The 18,245-nt window shown below is 40.5% G+C and overlaps 1 protein-coding gene across 3 annotated transcripts in view; it reads right to left on the minus strand.

Moving 5' to 3' along the window:
- Positions 1-18,245, minus strand: part of PRKAG2 (protein kinase AMP-activated non-catalytic subunit gamma 2) — a 223,368-nt gene that overhangs the window by 153,514 nt on the left and 51,609 nt on the right. For 2 of the 3 annotated variants that reach the window (XM_074831161.1, XM_074831170.1), the window contains exon 2: positions 1,666-1,737. In XM_074831161.1, the coding sequence (XP_074687262.1) occupies positions 1,666-1,737 (72 nt within the window). Of the gene's footprint in view, positions 1-1,665; positions 1,738-15,075; positions 15,217-18,245 lie in introns of those variants that run through there. The other variant, XM_074831179.1, reaches the window with a different exon arrangement.

Consider the following 18,245-nt stretch of genomic DNA (forward strand, 5'->3'; position numbering starts at 1 on the left):
CATAAGCAGAACTTGATCCAAGTCAGGCAAAAAACAGCATTTACTGTATCTGCAAAAAGGGGCAACTACTGAAATGTTCTTCCAGTTCTCCCAAGACAAGTACTCATCAAAAGAGTTCCCAAGACCAGTAAGAAGAAAAACAGGGGATTCATAAACGGTAAAGTGGAAGTCATTAAATGATATCATGTCATACTACACATGAGTGAGATTAGTTTTTGGTTGTTTTTTTTTTTTATGACTGAGATTCATGCAGCTTTCTCACCTTTCTTTGGGAAAAGGAGGTGATAAATGGAAAAATCAAGTTTCAGCTAGAAACACCATCCTTCTTCCAGCATGACAACCCTTTCCAAAAACATCACGCTGTTCACTTTATTCAAACCCTTCAAACAAGCACCTTTTGGTAACACTGTATATTTTAGCTTCCCTGGCATCTACAAGAGCTCCTCTGCGTCAGTGACTCCTACATCATTCTCAAAAGGTCCAGTGCAGAAAAGAACAAGGCCATTGTTATAAACATATTCAATTGCTGATGGATTGCAGAAATTTTTTAAACAACTGTCCTTTGCTGAGAGGTGCAAAGGAATAGAAACTCATGCTGTCAACAGAGCTAAGTTATTGTTCTAGATGCAGATTAGCTTCACTAAGGAGATATTTACTGCTTCACCTGCCTTGAACTGTAACTGCAGACCCTTTGACAAATGGCTTGTAGCAGGTTTAATCTTCATGGAGGTCCATAGCCTTGTAAATACTGTGACAAGTCAAACTGGTCTGCTGTGTAGCTATAGATCAGCTTTTGGGGTTATCTGCTGTTCAGAGGAGTACCTCTCTTCACCAAGCCCATGACTCGGCTGGTAGGAGGCTTACATTTAGCAGACCAGCTTGTACTTCAACACTTTGTGAAAATGATGAGGCCAGGACCTGAAGATGACAGATCCCACCCACAATTTTTATTGCTTTGGAGACTGTGTAGGCGCTGTATAAGCATCCCTAATGTCATCCATTGAATATGCTCACCTGATCATTTTAAAGCAAGCAGACTCTGTGAATGTATTGCTTGAATTTAATAGCAGGCCATCAGAAAGACAAATCATAGCAATGCCTCCAGAAGGATAACCTTGAGTTAATCCCACATCAAGGAGGAACCTTTCCACCCTATTTACAGGAAGACCCTATTGTTATGGCTTCAGCAAATGAAGGCAGCTCATTTTGCCAGTGCCAAGGACAGATAGATCAAGGACACCAAACAGTTAAAACCTCCATATCCAGAGAGCAACCATAAGGAGGCAATTCCAGGAAAACATACCAACAGCTACAGACACCTATTTGGGCACTGTATTTCTGTAGCAACACCCCAAATTTTGTTAGCTAACTATATTCCTGAGAATACTGTTACACAATATCACTTCATTGAATTACAGCAGTGTTACAAGCATTTGCAGTATTTAAAACAATACCACCAGAGGTTAGCATCATTTACAGGTTATACTGCACCCTCATGGTAAGTTCTGCAAAAGTCACTATATTTGCCTTAGTGCATCACTCTCAACAGGTTAATGTTACAGCAGGAAAGATTAAAACCCCAGGTTTTTTTAAGCCTAATAAACTGTGTTTACCACCAAGGGACTCAACCACTACAGTGAAGGTGAAGCTCTGGAAATATCCTACCTTGCGAGAAGCATTTTTGTCTGTGCTCTCCACGTCACCGTCCAAGAATGGCATGGCAAATGAGCTGAGATCCTGTCAGGACAGAGAAGAAAAATTGGTGTCCAATATTAATGTCTTCTTCCTTTCATCAGAGCACCCCATGATTGTAGCCCATGGTTTTATTTCCGAAGTGCCCACTGCTTTACCCATAGCAATTGCTGGTAAGCAATAACATGGGCTCTGATCGTTCTCCTTAGCTGTGAAACCAGTTGCAGATGTAAGTAACAAATGAATAGGGAGCCCTTAGCAGTGCTTGCACATCACCATGAAAAAGCACCTGCACAGCCGAAGTCAAAAGTCTTGTGCTAAAACTTTCAAGGGGAGGTACCTAAATCCCACAGAAAAATCCATAGGAAATTACAGTTTAAATACAGCCACTTGCTCAGCAAATGGCTTATCTTGCCTTTAGTGGGGTGTATAATCTTAGTTTAAAGAGTATTTATGGGAATAAACAAAACTTGAAAGAGAATATGTCAATGTTCTGAAAAATATGGAACATATATAACAAAGAAGGAGAAAACAAAGACATGGTGCTTGGGGAGGAAATAACCAATTCACTTGCACAAATGAGAGAGAAGCACCCAATTCTGTGTGACTAAAGACAATAAAGTCATAAGAAAAGCACACATGCTCATCTTTAACTAACAAAAACAAACTGCAATTATATTCTACCTCCTGCCGTCTGTTCTGTTTATGCTACTTAATGTTCCAACCATGGGGCTTTTAGAGCTCCTTTCTACATGCATAAGGAAATTATGTTAGTGTCAAATTTAGCATCTGTTTGATCAGAAAAGTAGATAATGAGTAATTCTATGACCAAAAGCATGGAGCTGCCTAATGCTGTGTGCCGAAGAACTAAGTCTTGGAACCCAAATCTTGATCTAAATGTCAGGAATAGCTCCACAACACAGAACCTCCCAGATGCAAGGCATCACCCTTTCCATGTAATGATTCAGTGTTTCTCTACCACCACATCTGCATCCCATTTAAAATAGTTCAAAACATAAACAAATAGCAATTTAACATAAACCTAATTTGAGATTAAATAGAGTTTAATTAAAAATTAGCACCGGCCGGGAAGTCTGCAAGGCTTGCTTGCCTTCAGAATTCAAAGCAGCCACAGGTCTAATCACATCACATTGTGTAATCATACTAAATCCAAAATATGCTCAAAAATGTGTAACTCAGGCATAATCCTTACAAGTGTTTTAAAATATTCTGGTTACATAACGAACAACAAAAATAAGGAACAAAATATTGAATTACTGGAACTGAAGCACATGGGAGTAATTCATGCCAAGTTGGAAAGGAAAAAAAAAAAAAGCAGCAGCAGCCAAGCTTGGCCAAGCTGGCCCCAAATCATTAGGCCACAAACCAAAATATTCATGACAAATTAGTATGCTCCCGGCTCTATCTATGCAAACTCAATAGGAACCATCTACAAAGGCTCAAACAACAAAGCACCAACCTAACTATATAACATCACCCTCATCACCGTGCTGTGATGCCTGTGTTTCACATCAACTTCATTTTCAAATAAAAATGTAAGGAAACATCTCAAAACCAAAAGAAGAGGCAAATTGTTTGGTTCAGATTTTCACTGTTATCAAGACTTGACAGAGGCTGAACCCGGCACTGCAGGATCTTAAAGAAAAGCTTCTGTATTAATTTGCTTATTCTTGTAATTAGTTAAGATCTAAACGATTTATGTACTCCCTATAAAAAATATTTATTTATAAATAGCATTTAGAATATTATAATTTATATAAATTATATAAATTATATATAAATTATAATAATTTTTATATAATTTACTATTAATAATTATTATTACAATTATTCCTACTTCGTTAGGTAGGTTACTGCAGCATTTAAGTGAAGAATCTCTGTGAAAAAGTTTAAGAGCCTAATGGAAAGTTACACAAAAATATATCCCCTCGTGTTTACTTTAATTTAGCCAAAGGATTTACCAACATTTTCCACTACCCATCTTCAGTAGTGCAGAAGCTGGAATCTGATGTGTGCTAAGTCATTTTCCATGGAATAAATCAACGAAATAACCTCTTTTGAGCTCCACATATTAGCATCCCTATATTACTACTTGTTGTAATCCACAGGGAGAAAACCTGCTGTTTAGGAAGGCTGGAGCCTGGATGGAAGAAACTGGATTTAAGGGGACTCATATCTAGTAATCAGGGTTGAAAAAGCTGTTCAGAAAACCTGAAATAGTTAGGAACAAAACCATAACTTGTTTTTTTGAGCAGAAACCTTCTGCCCAAAACATGTACATATTAATTTCTAAAGTCTAAAAGTATCATGAAACCCAGCTGATGACTAGTCTAATTTGTAACTCTCAGATATCACACAGGTATGTTAACTTCATCTGTCTTTACATGCAGAACAGGAGATCACTATTTGTAAGCAGAAATAACTGGACCTATACCACTCTGGACAGCATGAGACCTTTCTCTGTTAATACAGTGCTGGAGAACATTTCAAATAGGATAATTGTACTTTTAGTCCTGTGATAAAGTCTGTAATTGTAGCTGCTACCTAACAATTTTTTCACCTTTCACTTCTTCACAGGATTCTATATGTGAAGGCATCAATTTACAGAAGGAAAAAAATATGTATATTAAATGTCAGGCTGCAAATACTGCTCTCTCAATTCCAACCTGTTGATTAAGCAAGGAAGTATTAGATGCTTAGTTTCTCCTTGCATGTATCTCTGCAGAATACAGACTATATATATTTCTTTCTTGTGTTCCTCTTCATCCAGAAGCACTTGTGACAATGCATTTGATGATACAGCAACTCTCTAAAAAACAAAAAAAAAAAACCAAAACTGCTCCAAAAGTGTTGCAAAACACCACAGTACTCTTGACAGGCCAACAGCACAGCCCTAGCCCTTATCACATATCCGACTGCTCTGATCTTATGCCAACAGATACACATTGATGGCTCGCTCTGCCATTAACCTGGGATTGAAACTGTTCTTAGACAGCTTTCTTGCTCTCCAGCTCTGCTTTACTGCACTTGGAATATGGGCCCTGGAAAATCACATGGTTCTGAAGAGGTATTTTAAAAACTTCCATCAAAGGTGCACAGTGACGTCTTGGTATGAGGAAGAGTCCTTCTCATTTGAGACCGCAGAGCCCTGGCTGAAGAATGAATGGCATCATTCCCTGTATCCATCAGTCCTGCATTATATCCTCAGATAGACAACTTCTGTACAGACCACAGTCTGTGATCAACCCTGTAAGAAACAAAAGCCATCAGAGATTGCAGCTCCTAGTGCTGCTAACCTGGAATTAAGAGTATGAGAAGTCTGTTTTTAAAAGTTTTGTTAGCTTTCCTGCCATTCTCCTGTTCCTCAGTCAGTCCTTCACGTTGCTTAGCACTGTCTGATAGCCAGACATCACTCCTGCCATCCCCAATTACAAAAAATGACCTCTTGAGCAGTTTAGATTTACTTTACAGCCACAAAGCAGCTTCAGATTTATTTGGTTTTCAATCCACTCTTATTTACAAGAGATTGTCATGGAAGCTTCTGTTACATTCACTGAAGGATACAGCCCCAGGGATATCAAAGCTTTTTCCAGAGGACAGCAGAGCTGTGACACAGCAGAGCCACATCTCGGTGCTCTTTCTACCAGCCAGGCTCCCTTCTGGGGAGGGTAATCTTCCACAACAGCTAGTCAACAGGTGATTTTCCAGACTTTTCTTATTGGTAGTACAGGAGGTTAACAGATCTAAAAAACCAACTAAATTGACTTTATTGTTTTTAAAAGGCTTGTCTGCTACTTTAGTTTTTGCAGGGTATAAGTCAGGATAATTCTGTCTGCAAGAACACTCACCTTCTCTACCACTTCTTTCCCTGTTTCCTCCGGGGGGGAAAACAGATAAAGAATCATAGAATGAATTATAGAATGGTTTGGGTTGGAAGGGACCTCCAAGACCATCTAGTTCCAACCCCCCTGCCATGGGCAGGGACACCTTCCACTAGACCAGGTTGCTCAAAGCCCCATCCAACCTGGCCTTGAACACTGCCAGGGAGGGGGCAGCCACAGCTTCTCTGGGCAACCTGAGTATCTGGAAGGTTACAGATTCTTCACACTAGTTTCTCCTCCAGGTGAGACTAACTCCAAGAGGATTCTTGTCTGGGTTACCCCTACACCTAGAGGGTGATCCTTCCTAATTGCAGCTCTTTTTCCTTTGGCAGCCCTTACTTAGAATACTTGGGATTATATGAAAAGAAGGAAGAATAAAATTTTTGTTCTTTGACATCCTGGGAAAGCAAAGAACCTTTTCTCAGAACTGTTTTGGAGAACATGAAGGAAAACCACATTTTAGGATACAGAAAGCAAATATACTGGCTGGCATAGCATAGCCAAATAGCAACAGGAGCAAGATCTGGTTAGCCAAGCCATTTTTCACCTTTTCCATCAATTTTCAGTGTTCCTTTCCTTACTGGGGAGGATTCCTGCCAAAAAGGCTTGCCCAGACATGCTGGTCTGGACGTTGCTGCAGTGGAGACCTTGGTGTCAGAAGAGGGCTTCCAGCAATTCTGCTGAAGAGGCTGAAAGCTTAAGCAACAGACCACTAAAGCCTTGGATCCAGTAAACAACACAGAATAAACAGGATTCTTTTTTCATTATTGCTTTGTTTCAAGGCTACTTTGGCAGCCAGACTGATAAAGCTTCTCTTCAATGGCTGAAACCAAGGAGCCAGTAAGGCAATCTGGGGCATGCTGTGACTGACAGGTCAGAGAACAATTTCCAAGGTATTTTGGGTAGAAGTAGGACCTTTTTATGGCTCCACTCAACAGTCATCCAAAATTTCAGGGCTGGGTATCAAAAGAATATTTAACAAACAGCTCCCTGCTGCCATCTTTTGCAACCACCCCTTCAAACGCAAGGCATGGCCATGAACAACATGGTCAAGTGAAATCTGTGCCCATGGTGGTGGGTCTATACCCCATGAACATGGTCAACATTTTGGCCATGTTTCAGAGGTGACTCAGGTCAGAATAGCTTCATGCTAGCCCCATGGCCCATCTCTGCTGGAAGGCTGGGCTCCTCTGCTGTAAGCAACTTCAGAGCCCTAGCGTAGGTAGCATCACACAGTCCTGACTACTGATGGTGTCACCTGTGAGACATTATTTTTCTGCTTCACTAAGTTCTATATATGTGCTAGGACTGCACCAAATTTAAGGATGTGAAATGCCTGCCAGACATTACAGTTTCTTTTTACAACATAACTCAAGCAGGAGGTGACACTTTACTAAGACAGCTTTTCAATATGGGGAGACAGCTCCTTTAATAAAATAAACAAAGAAAACAAGATACAGACAAATTAAGCTGAGTGCCGACAAGAGCCCTGATCTCACAAAAAAATGCTAAAAGCGGCACTCCCAGCATCACACCTTAACAGGGCTCACAGGGTCTCCTTCTCTGCTAATGTGACTGAGCTATGAGCACTTCAACTATCTATCCTACCAAGGACAAAGAAAGTCAGGATTTTTATTAACATTAGCTGTGAACAGTTTCTTTCATCTCAGTCTGCACAACAGCAGATTTTTTTTTTAGATCAACCTTGGATTCGTACCTATTACAAGCCTATGTAAAACTCTCAATAGCGAATACGCTACATATGCTAATAGCCTGTGAGCAGAATCCACAGTTTGAACTCTGTGGAATAGAGGGCATAGCTTGGTAGCTCTGATTGAATAGAAAATTTTCTTTTTTTGAGAACAATCCTATCTAGAAGCCTTTGGGGATTTGTATCAAATCACTCAGTTATTGCACAAGGAAAGATTCAAAACTGAAATACACAGGAATTTCTGTCCTTTTGTTTTTGTTGTTTTGATATACTAGTAATAGTATAGTATAATAAGACTTGCTACATTGCTTTATTCTTTTAGGAGTAGGTTGCTCTTTGCTTTGCTTTTCTCCCTCCCCCATGCCATCTAGACTGCAGCATGTGTTTTGGAGACAGATATGTAAGTCGTACTGTGAGACTGAGGATGCTGGTGACTAAGTCTTGGTATGACTCAATGGGAGTGGGCAGTAACAGATGTACAAAGCTGGTTAGATTTGTGCAAGCCAGCTTTGTACTTCACAAGGCTATTCAAATTTATTTGTTTGCTATTACTTTTAAGGCTATTTGTCTTAAAAAAGAACAATTGAGTGAGTCTGGAGAGTTTGAGATGGTAGAAATGAGATATAAAGACTCAATTTTGTCCACAGCATGAAGATGCCAGAGGCACCCGGGTGACTGTGCAGGACCAGCTGTGCACACTTCAATGTCAAAGTGGATACAGCATCAGATCTGAAATAACAGAGGGTAAATCACCCTAAATGATGTGCCTGGAAGAAATGGGAAATATTGAGTCCCAAAGAGGCATAATCTAAACAGTTAGGGAGTAACGGCTGGCTGAAATCTAACCCAGATCTTGGTATGTGAAAATCCCCATCTATCCGGTGATTATTCAATGTCCTATATCAAAAAACTTTGCATAAGAAAACCAGCCTACATGTAATTTAAAGGCCTTTCTTTCAGATGCAACAAGAAACAGGCAAAGAGCAACTGAAGCCACTTCTCTCCAGTTCTCACCCATGGGTCACCTGGCTTGAATTGCCACCACTGGTCAAAAAGAGCTGCTAAAACTAAGAATTACAAGGGGAAGGGGATAAAGAGAGCCATGAAACCAGTAAGTCCTCGATATTTCCCTGAAAACAGCTGTATTCCAAGCTGTTCTTCCCAAGTTATCCTGGTCATGGGATACCAGCAGCCTCCAGGACACCCCTTCTTCATTTCTAAACCTCTCGACTGATCCTGACAGGCATTAATCTCCAGCAGTGTACAGCAAAATCACCTCTTTTCTTCTGAGGCTGTAGACAAGGTTCATCAACAAAAACTGCCAAGAGAGTGTGGATTGGTTTTTGTTTTGTTCTCAATCTCAGACTTAAATCACTAGAACACATTCCTACACTGTTCATGGAAAAAATGAAATTTTCTTTCAAGCCTCGTGCTCTCCTGCCAGGAAACACCACCATATCTTCTTGGTGATTCAGCCTTTGCAGATGAGCTGAGCACAGATAGCCTGGGGTGGGATGCAATCAGTTCTGCCTGGTGCCCCATAATGTTTATAGTGTCCGGATTGCTCAAGGCTGTATGGAAACGCTGTGATGAGGTGGAGAGGCACTGCTCTCCACCTCATCAGTAAATCCCAGACCATCATTAGGGGCTCTCTGACAAAGCCTGAATACGATCCCCATGCACACGACAGCCTGGTTTGTCAGCTCCTTCACACCACAAACCACACAGCACGGTGACTGGCAGCATGTTTATTACAATGGCAGATGGACAACCTAGCAAACGTGTAAATAACAAAATGTCATTTAAAAAAAAAAAAAAAGAGAGAGAGAGAAAAAGTGAGAGAACAGCAGAGAAAGCAAGTCAGAGAGGAAAACAAAATTCTCAATATTCTGTGTGACACCACGATCCACATACAAACTCATTATTAAGTGCTATTCCCGGGTGTTCAGCTGAAGACAACCTTTCTCTGGTGAGACATTTCTTCCAAGAAGCACCCAAAGTTAAGAGACACAAGGTGAAAGCAGAAGAAAACATACCTCAGACCTGGAAAATGCGGTCAGATGAGTGATGAGAATTAAGAAACAACAAAGAGACACGACTACAGGGAAGGACTGCAGGAGACTGGAAACGTTACCCTTCAGATAGCACATACTCAGTGCCAACAGAATTGCTTTCCAATACTTATAAGGTTGTCTTACATAAACGAGACACAGGATCCCAATGTATCTGCAGAGAAAAGCACACATTTGCTATAAAACATAACTTCAGCCACAGCAAAATAGCAAAACTGCAGGAAACAAAAGATGATTTTGCCATAATGTAATGAAAACACTTGAGATACTGCAGCATGGGGGCAATCTGAAGGGGATTCAAAGCAAGGATCATGAGGCTTTCTAAATAATTTCTACACTTCAACTACTTTAAAGTGTTTTGCATTTTTTGTGGTTTTTCTCCACTCTCTATAGGCCAAATCTCTTCAAATCTCTTCAAAAAACATTTCCTCAAGGAAGAGTAAACCAAAACAAAATCAGAACTGAAAACCTCCAGCTGATGGCCTTATCTGAGAAGGACTTGCAGGGTTCTCCCTTGCATTTATATGACTCAAGAAGGTAACATTCACACCAAGCAGATAATCTCTGCCATAAATACTCAAACTGCAACTATTTTTTCCAGTTCACTGCATTTAGGAAGACAGCTGCCTGTTGCCTCCTCTTTACATTCTTGTCAGTTAAGAACCATGAATAATCTTAACAATTGGAAGAAAGCTTATAGCTGGAAGGCCAGGCAAGCGAGGGACCTGATCTGATCAAGCAGTCCCTCAACTACAAAAGAAAGAAAGAAAAAATTAGAAGCAAAGATGAAATTAGGAAAGGAAAGGAAGAACAGGATGGCTCTGTGCTTGGTGTGCTGAAGACCTGAATAGGAGGTTAAAGGGGACAACACATGGAGCCCATGATGAGAGAAGATTCCCCTCCTGATGCTTTTCCTACATCACTCTGCAGCTGCAGAGAGCAATTTCATGTCTACAAAGTTTACAGTCACTTTGCCATAGTTTTTCTTACAGTTTTAGCACTACATGAAAAAAGAGACCAATATATACAATATGCTTTATTTCATAGGCTAAATCTTTTTTTTCTTTTCCCAAAAGAATGCATGTCTTTGTTCTTCACCCTCTGAACTATTTATTGAAAGCTGCATTTTGCTGAAGCTGGCAACATAAAAAGCCCTCAAAGACAGAAGAAAGCTCAAATTCTCAGAGATAATCTAGAAAACATTATCACATTCATAGTACAGTACTGTGCCCTAAATCCAGATTGTGTGTCCTTCAGGTCCCACCCTTGGCTTTGAGCTGAGAGATGCTGAGATTTGGTACCATTATTATTTTTTCCAGTTAGCAGTGCCATGCAATACTAATAAATTACATTACATTTTTCATCCTGTGGGAATCCAGACTGCTTTACAAACTGCATATCCAGTCCAGAATTGCTTCACGGATGGACTTAAGTGATGAGACTTTCATTGCCTGCTCTGGCTTTCTGGTTTACCTCTGGGAAGGCATCAAGGACAGGATATCTGTCACCTAACTTCAGCTATCTAAAACACTAGTCATCTACACCACACTTTTTGTCCAGCCTAGAGAGCTGGGAAAAACCAGCATCTCCAATGGGCAATTTGTTCCTATTACCCTGGTATGGGAGAGGCTGGACAACTTGCTTAAACTTTGGATGATTCAACATAGGACAGATGAACCCTGCCTCTTACCTCTCCCTCTTTACTGCCTATAAAATAGGAACAAAATCACTTATTTTCCTTTTTTTCCTCTATTCAGAAACCAAGCTGTCCAGACAAGGGATTGCGTCTTACTATGGGCATGTCTACATGGCAATTGCAAGCGTGGTTTACACCAGCTCACTTTCACACAGCTCCACACAGCACTGATAAAAGTGTAGTCATGACAACACATGGGTTAGTGTAGGCTGCAAAATCCCCGCGGGAGGCTGAGTAAATACTCTGGCAATTTAGCTCACTTCAAGCATCTCACTCCTGCCGTTGTACAGCTGTCAGGACTCAGCCGGGCTAATTTAAGCCCAGCTTCAATCACATCTTTGCTGGCAGTCTAGACACACTATAGGCATCCATACAATGGGTAGCACAATGAGGTCCTAAGCTCTGTTGGCATTTCTAAGTGTTACTAAGATGTACATTTTCTTTACACAGCTTTGGCTGCTGTGTAGAAAACAGGGTCAACTCTTTGACAGGGTGAGCACCCATTGGAGTGAAAAATGAAGGAGCCACTGTGTCCAATTGAAACAACTGGAATTTAAATTTTAATAAAACAGGCCAGCTATACAACCTCTGAGAAAAGATGTTTGTTAGGAAAATTGGCATGATCTAATGGAAATGTCCAAAGGATAGTCTATCTCACACTTCCAGGTCCCCTCACACCAAGCCCTGACCACTTGTTAAGGCTGTCTCATGGGATGTGCTTCAAAAACCACTACAGCTCTGCTTGGAAAAAGGTGTTAGAAGACACCAATGACCATCTCTGGAAGAAAGACGGATAAAATATTTATGCATCTGGAAAATCTTGTGAACAATGAAACAAATGGAAGAACACAACAAAGGGATTACTCACTCTCACTTGAAATAGCCAACACTGAAAATGAGTTTTCGCAGTGGGTCCAGTTTGGAAATAATCCTCATATGGAAAGGGAAGGACAGAAATGACACACGCTGAGGTTTTTTTTTCTAATTACTGTACATGCAATGCTAAAATTTTAAGGCAGATATTTCTCCAAATAAACTGCAGGCTTCTTTCAAGGGCTATGGCTTTCGTTGGTACCATTGGTATAATTTTTTCCAGAAATTGTTCCTAGTTTAGATCCAGAGCAGGGAAAAAAAACCTTAAAAATGAGCCATGTTCACTTCTGGCTCCTTTAGTAAGAGTCTTCTTATTTTAACCATCTTATTCTTCATGTGTCCATTTAAGCATCACCATTACAGCGGACCTATCTGAACATGCTGTGAAGAAAAGACAAGTGATCACACATTCAAGTAAATCCAACTGAAAACTTAAGCTTGATATCTACATATATATGTTGCCAAAAGTAACTTCTGCCCTATGCAATGGTTTTGAAGCCCAGCAGACATTGGTGAGCTGAAACAGGCAAATCTGCACTTGACTTGGCTGGCAGTTTGTGCATCACAATGTGTCAGGAAGGATTTGATCCTGCTCAGAGAGTGTGGGAAACATTTCCAAGTTAGTGGGACACCCTGGACATGGTGACAGATGGGCAGAGTACAAGCCTGGCGCGGGAGAGGCCATTTTATAACTGGCTGTTGCTTCAAGCCATGTGGCAGACAGTCCAAACCCATTTGTCACAAAAATAAAGTTCACACTGGAATTACCAAACCAAGGCGCAAGGAGAGCCTCTGCCTGTGGCTCACCCTGATATGGACACCCGCCCTGCCAAGAAGCATTACCAAAAACCTCCCACAAAACAAACAAGCACCCAAGCAGGAAACAAAACTAAGCAAAAGACAACCAAACCAATTATTTTTTTTCCTCAAGGTGAATTAAATCCACAAGCAGGAAATTTTCATTCAGAATAGCGTTTTTTATTCTTGCTTTGCTTTTTATGTTTATTTTCATAGAAAAATACTGATTTTTTCCTCACTACCAAAAATGAAGTTCATGCAAGTAATATGGCCCTGAAAAATTATTGGTTATCTTTTTCTCATCAAGAATGTTAATTTCTATCTATATGTATTAAATAGCTGTGCAACTATTAGTATGCATTTAAACCTAAGTTTTATTAACATTTATTTTGAGCTCTATTAGGAATGGAAATTGGACTTAGAACTGCAAACAGGCACTAGAAGTCATTAAATACTTATTAGAAAAGCGTCTCTTACATCAGAGCAAGAGGATAAATTTATCAAAATATATATCAGTTCTAAAAGCAAAAGCATTAGCACCTACAGTGAGAAACAGAAACAGACTTCACTGGTGACTATGTCCTCACAGATGTAGTTGCTCTAGAGCTCATCTCACAGGGCATCATTTTTTTCACATGCATACAAAACATGCTCTCATGTAGGAGAATATGTATGGCAAGCATATATAATCATATAATGTGTGTATACAGACATGATAACAAGCTCTTATAGCTTTTAAACTGACATTTCTTTTACATTTAAGATGGTTAAGTATTTCTTGGCTTCAAATCACCTACTTGGGTGGCCAAACATGCTGAAATGACACTGGAATTTTCTCCTCCTGATGGAAAACCAGTGGCTGCTGCCTGAAGCAAACTCTGGCTACAGGTGATTTCCACCAACTCTGTGATTTGCTTTTAAAAGGTTGCATCAATATTGTTTTTAATTCTAACTTCTTCTTGATGAGTGTCAGACATCCTACTACAGATTGATGGGGTGGGGTTTGGGGGGGTGGGTTTTGGTGTTTATTTCAAACTGCATAATTTTTCAAAATAAATATATTTTTATACCACTCCCAGTAATAAAAATGGACTAAATTGAAGTGCAAGTCTTCTTTTAATGGGTCTTCCATTGCCTCCCTTTGAATCAAGGGTTTGCCCCCTGTCAGCAGGATCCGTTTCATCCTCCTGCCCATTGTTCCCTCTTCTGACAGATGCTCCTGCCTCCCAGACTCCTAATTTTGGCAACTTCAGGTTTCTCTCACTCCCCAGGGCTGCTTGAAGCCAGTGCAGGCTCTGCTTTCCAGCCTCTCCTAGACTCCCGACTCTTCAGCCCAGACGGGGGATAGAGCTGAGGGTGAAATCTCTTCCCCAAAGGCAGATACCCTAATCTCTCCTGTGGCCTGTAACAGCAGCTAAACCACAGTGACCAACAAGCAGAACATGCAAGATGCTGGCAAAATACCCTGCATCTTATATTCAAATAAATTTCAGTTGCTATTCACCAAACCCCTCCCATCACCCCACTAACAGAGCACCTTTAAGCTCTCCAAGGCTTCAGGTCTGATCCCAGGAAAGAGTCAGCCTCGTTGTTATCGGACATTCATTATCTCACAGGTCCATTAACTGCAATGCAAATTGCATGTGCACAGCATTAATTCTGGTAGCAGAAAGGGAAAAATGCAAGAAGAATGCATGAAGCCTGTAATACACCTCTTTATCCTGACAGATCTCATCAAATATCAGATTAAAATCAATAAGCAGAACAGGAGTTACTGAAAACCTGTGATTTGGGGTTTGCAATGACTAGCCACAGCAGTTAGTTGCCCAGCAGTTCAGGCTGCTCTGAGATGAGCAGTATAAGAAAACAGGCATTGCAGGATGCAGAGACCAGATGGTTTTAGGCTGAAATTAAATAAACACCCCCCAAAAGATAATCTCTCTTTCCAAAACACTAAGGAAAAGTTATGCAAGGAAAAAAAAACCCAAACCCAAGCTACATTCTTTAACTAGATAAAAGAACATTTTGTTCAGTCTTGGAGTATCTATTGTAATTAAATGCTCTGAAAAGAGGACAACAGCCCTGTGCCAGCCATGCATACAAAAGAGACAAAACACGGTGGAAAAATAAACCAAAATACCCGAGAATCATGCATTTCTTACACAGCCTGAAGAATGCCTGCCTCTCGGCAGAGTCCTGCAGTGCACTCGGGCGTCCACCTAAATGAATGCAAAACCTATTCTCCCTGCTAAGATAAATACATTTTTAAAAAAATAAAAAATAATCACATCCAAAGAAACCAACAGACATTTGAGCCCTGTTCTGACTTACAGCTCTGAAAAATCCTGCAGTCTGGCTGGAAACGTCCATTGAAGAACTGCATTCAAAGCTTTTCCCTAAAGGCAAGCGCATTTAAACATCTCAGGCTCTGCTACTGAAGCCGATGCTGCAACAGATGGGGACCAGGGCTGGGTGTGTTCCTCCTTCCCATCACGGCGCTGCGAGAGGATGGCAGGAGTGGTAGGTAACGCAGGAGAAGGTAGGCGATGGTTTTCGCCCTCGCTGCAGGCTCCCTGCCAAAAATGCTTTAGGCATCGCAGGATTCGATTACACGACTGCAGCAACCTGCCACATTAACTCTGACAGGGGCCAGCGACGCACACGGATGGTACAAGCAGGTAATTAAGCTCCGTATTGGGTGCATTAGCTAAATGTTGCGGGTACGCCAGGGAAGTTGGAGAGTTCAAATAACCGCAGACGTTTTTAATGGGATCAGAAGAAAAAGGGATCCTGTTTTCAATAGCAGAAGTTTCAGGTAACTGAGGCTGCCTCTGCGTAAGTACCTAATACTTGGGGGAAGGCAGCACAGAGCAGCAGATGCATTTTCAACTGCTGGAGTATCTGCTGCACCGTAACAGCCCTATTCCCCATTTAACCACAAGTCCACTTTGTAGCTGTACAAAAGTCACAGTATGTCTCTGGGCTTCAGTCTTCCCATCTGCAGCATGAACAGGGGAAGACTTAATTGACTTTGTCATTTATTATAAAGACCTCACTGGGAAAATTACAGTGTCCAAGTGCAAAGTGTAACATTACCATTAAAAATAAAGATAATAGCAGAGATGTCGAAAGAATATCACATGAGCAAGTGCTAGCACAGCAATGCAAACTCTCCCAGTAGGAGCTGAGGGATGGTGGGGATCTGAGTTTTCTTCTTCATCAAGAATTATTTGACAAATCCCTCTTTATAATCACATCCAGCTTTGATTATTCCACTAACCAATCTCACAGTGTCCTTTACTGGCAAAGAAATTACCCCCCAGATCATAGGGCCATATCCTTGGCCAAGACGCCATCAAAGGCTACCACAGATGAGGTCACCTTTGGTAGAACAAAGCTAACATGAAGGCAAAAGGCAGAAAGATCATCTCTGCAGCTTCCAATATTTTAACAAACTGTAACTCGTGCAATGAACTGACACCTCTCTGGAGAAACAGGTGGCCAGATCCTGAGCCATGAAGCATTGCCAATCCTTTCTTGGCCATTTCAAAATAACATTTGTGATGGTGTATTTAAATACTCTCTAACATGGAGGGTTTGCTTTTAATTAATGGTTACTGGTCACTAAATCACTACAGTGAGGTGGGCTTGGCTTATGCATCACTTCCAATCTATTCATGCTATTTTTCACAGGATCCTGCACCCTTTTGCAACTGGGTGAAACAAATACTGCCCTTAATTCTGTATAAATCATGTAATGAATGTCACTGAAGCCAGGGAGGAGTTTTTCTTCAGCAGCAACAGAGGTGAGGTCCAGCTGATGCTCCTCATGTGCCAGGCAGAGAGCATGTCCTAAGAAATGGCCAAGACTCTCCCTTCCCTCAGCATGCTAACTGCATCTGATAAAACATGTCCCTTCGGAGCAAAAAGCTGAAAATGGTACATACTGTTCACTCGCAAATGGCAGCTATTACTCAAACTATTTTAAAACAAGCTCAGTGGCAGCCCTTTTTAACACAGAAATGAACAAATACTTAGCATTTTGCAGGTTTTTCCCCCAGCTAAATTAACATTTATGCATGCAGAATATACAAATAATTTAGGAAAATAAACAAGCTTCCTCTTAAATTCATTTCAGGGGTACCAGAGAAACCAGTCAACCAGCTGGAGCAAGCAGCTCTCCATGTGTCTCTCGTGTCTCTCCTACTTGAGCTGTAGGAGAAAGGAAGGTATGTAGGAGAAAGAAAGGCTGACCTAGAGAGGGCAAAAGGGAAGACTGGATTTGTCTTGGAATAAAAGAGGTTCTCCTACAAGCCAAACTGTAAAGCAAGGTTCAGCTCAAATGCTTCCCTGTATAGCTAACTTAAAAGGATTATTCTGATTAGAGATCAGACCAAATACAAGGGGTATTAATGGCCAAGAAAATGTTCCATATCCCTAAATCATCCCTTTCAAATCACTTACAAGGCTCAGTTTGATGTAGCCAATTTCAAGAATCACCCAGACCTATTAAGGTGGATTTTTAAAAAATTAATCTTCAAAATGGGGTCTGGTCTCAAAGTCTGATTTGGCACAAATTCTATCCCAAGAACATGCCTTTTCTTCCCCCACCTTTGGATAAGGAGTACCAAGCAAGAGAAACAGATTGCACAACTACATCTCAGATAAGCAGAACAGTTAATGGTTTAGATACCATTTCATAAATATTTGTTGAACTAATTTTTGGTTTCTGTCCAGTTTCTGACATCCATGAAAAACACTGAATAATGTGTCATTTTCTTTCATCCTTCTGGGATGAAAAATAGGCAGAGGGGTTTTACTGTTATAATTTCTTACCATTATTTAATGACTGCTCACATTTACATTGATGTGTCCTGCCAAAGAAGCCCAAGCTATTCTTGAATCTACAGGCCTGAGGTGTCAAAATCACAGTTATATAAACATTTATTTATTAATTAATGAAAACCTCTCTTATGACTGAAATATTCCCTGTTCAAATACCTGTGCTCAGATGTGTATGGCTAGGCATCTAGTGAAGATTTGAGAAAAAGCAACCTGATTTCTGAAAAATACCTGGTTTCAAATTGAGATTTCAAGTGCAAGTGCTCTGATCAGAGATGCTGAGGCTCAGGGCTGAAATGCAGCAACCTCAGGGACAAAAAGCAGCAGTGAGTTAGTGTACAACATGTTGCACAAGATGGTATGCAACATGAGAAATCACCCAAATAAAGTAATTAAATTATGTTTTAAACCATACCTTATTGACAAGTTCTAGGAGTCTGTATGAATAGGGATCCAAAATGTCATTTCTTTATATGTTAAGGACAATGTATAAGCCTCCAGAAAACACTTTATATAATCAACATCCCATGCAAATAAATTTTTCAGATTTAAAATTTTTTTTCTAATTCTTAGGTTTTGGCATTTCAAGATCAGCAGTCGTTATTCATTTTGTAAATACATGTCTTTAAGAAAGATTTTGTTTTGGAGCACTTCTAGAT

This window comes from Strix aluco, chromosome 1, assembly GCF_031877795.1.
Source record: "Strix aluco isolate bStrAlu1 chromosome 1, bStrAlu1.hap1, whole genome shotgun sequence".
Taxonomy (NCBI): Eukaryota; Metazoa; Chordata; class Aves; order Strigiformes; family Strigidae; genus Strix; species Strix aluco.